Genomic DNA, 2,638 nt, shown 5'->3' on the forward strand with positions numbered 1-2,638 from the left:
TAGGGGGCCTAACACTCTAATGATGGATGCCCATCCCAGGAATCCTGCCAAAAGCTTGCCTTTCACCCATCACCAATACACCAAGATAGGTGATTTGTGATCAAGCTCCTGCAGCTCACCAGAAAATTCCACAAAGCAGACCCTCTCGAGGGATTTTTCATCGTTAGAATCCTTTCCTTTTCCCTACTATCCAAATATTTAGCTTATAGAATTCTGACCCACCTCTGTTCTGGTTTACTGTACATCTGCCACACCAGTTTAGCCCCCATGGCCTCATTGATAATTTTTCAATCATGGAGTCTCGCCCCTCCACCACCTTTGGGTTTACAAACTCTGTTGTAGGCCATGAGCGGAATTTTGTCATGTTCCTGATTACCATTCCACAAAAACTTCCTCATCTTATGCTGCATACTCTTAATGATCGAACCTGGGAGTTTAAAACAGGCCATAGGGAAAATAGGCATAGCCGAGACAATTGACTTCAGCATCAAAAGATGACCAGCCAGAGAAAGCCACTTACTCTTCCATCCCTCCATCTTTGCTTTGCAACCATCTAGCAGCCCTTTCCAAATGTCCGCCTTACCTACTCCAGAAAAGAGCGGCATACCAAGAAACTTCCCAGGCAGATGGCCAATCTTAATCCCAAACAATCTAGCAATAGCTCTCTGAGACCAACATTCTATGTGGAAGAAAAAGATCTCTGATTTGAGCCAATTAATTTCCTGACCAGTAGCCCAAGTATATCTATCCAACACTTTCTTCATAATCGAAGCCTCATGCATAGAAGCAACATCGAAAAGATAGGTGTCATCAGCAAACTGAGAATGAGTTGTGGAGTCCACCCCTCGAGCAATCTCAATACCCTTCCACACCCCTTGTTATCTCTTGTGAGCAATTGACTATCCAAGAACTTTAGCCAACAAAATGAAGAGAAAGGGGGAAATTGGATCCCCTTGCCGAATACCCCGAGACGTTGAACTACCATTAACTAAAACCGAAGCAGAGAACTGCATGATCATACTAGAAATCCACTTAATCCAAGACTTCCCAAACCCAAACCTTTCCAGCACAGCCACCAGGAAAGACCTATCCACCCTATCATATGCTTTTTGAATGTCAAGCTTCGGGATCATTCTTCTCTATCTACCCTTCATAGACATGTGAATTGCCTCATGGGCCACAATCACCCCATCCACAATATTCCTTCCAGGAGTAAAACCACTCTGTTCGCAAGAGATCGACTTATCTAAAATTAACTTGAGCCTATTAGCAGTAACTTTTGTGATGATTTTGTAGATGGTGTTGCACAACAAAATAGGATGGAACTCCTCCATCCCCTCCGGCTTGGCCTTCTTAGGGATAAGTGCAATTTAATTCCTTCAAAACAAAGCCTCTGGATCTTGACTCTTCAACCACAACTAATAAATCCTCACCAAGCTCATCCCAAAGGAACTGAAAAAAGAACACCTGAAACCCATCTGGACTTGGTGCTTTCTCCCCACCTAACCCAAAAACAACTGATTTGACTTCCTTCAACGAGACTGGTTCTTTAAGCATGATGTTGTCCTCCCTCAAAACTAAGGGAGGAATTAACTCTAGAAGCTCGGTCTGCAAGCCCGATTAAGCGACCCCACTTCTTCTCCACAAATTTTTGAAGTAGTCAACAACCTCTTTGCTTATGCGGTATGAGTCTTCAGTGATTGTGCCATCTGCAAGCCATAGGGAGAGAATTCTATTCAGACTACGCCTTGCTTTCACCAAGTTGTGGAAGAATTTCGTGTTTCTATCACCAACTTTTAACCAGTTCTCTCGCGACTTCTATTTCCAGTAAATCTCCTCCCTCTGCAAAACTTCTCCATATTTGGTCATCAGATCTTTCTCCGTGAGGAATTCCACTTCATCTATCCACTCCACCAAGAATTTTGTGTTCAAAACCCCCAAATCTCCTTCAAGCCTTCTCTTTTCATCAAAGATATTGCCAAACACCTCCCTGTTCCAAGATTTTAACTTATGTTTCACAAAGCTTAACTTCTTGAAAAACTGAAAGGATAAGAAACTATCCACCACTTCAGCCTCCTTCCACCACCCAGCTACACAATCTCTAAAACTCGGTTCCCTTATCCACATATTTTCCACCTTAAAGGGACACTGAATTGGTACTACATCTCTCTGTACAACCAAAGAGACTGGGAAATGATCGAATCTTAAAATAGCTAAAACCTCAGCCTCGAAAACCAAAGGGGCTATATTCCAATCCCCTGCTAGGAAGAATCTATCTAGCTTCTCAGCAATATTGGAGAAGCCCCTTCGTCTTTTAGTCCATGTAAATTTCCCACCTTTGGCTGCTACTTCAAAAAGAGCATTAGCATTAACAAAAGATTGAAAGTCTATTTGCGACCTGCACAACCTCCTCACCCCTCCATGCTTATCTGAGAAAGAAAGGGTGGCATTGAAGTCCCCAGCAACAATAGCTAAAGACAGCCTCACTTCCTCTAACCGCTTAGAGATATCCTCCCATAATTTGCACTTTTCCACAGCCAAAGTCGGCCCATAGACATTAATAAGAAAATAAGAAAAATTCATGGTCTTCAAATTCACCTTAACCATCTGCCAATGTTTAGAGCATGATACAACATCC

General features: G+C 42.7%; 1 protein-coding gene across 1 annotated transcript; it reads right to left on the reverse strand.

The window, feature by feature from the left end:
- Positions 1-287: 287 nt before the first annotated feature.
- Positions 288-1,133, reverse strand: LOC131858501 (uncharacterized). The gene is made up of 2 exons (XM_059211750.1): positions 965-1,133; positions 288-874 (listed from the first exon to the last, which is right to left on the reverse strand). The coding sequence occupies exons 1-2, from the start codon at positions 1,131-1,133 to the stop codon at positions 288-290; spliced, it is 756 nt and encodes a 251-aa protein (XP_059067733.1).
- Between the last annotated feature and the right edge of the window lie 1,505 nt (positions 1,134-2,638).

Source organism: Cryptomeria japonica, chromosome 9 (assembly GCF_030272615.1).
Source record: "Cryptomeria japonica chromosome 9, Sugi_1.0, whole genome shotgun sequence".
In the NCBI taxonomy this organism is placed as follows: Eukaryota; Viridiplantae; Streptophyta; class Pinopsida; order Cupressales; family Cupressaceae; genus Cryptomeria; species Cryptomeria japonica.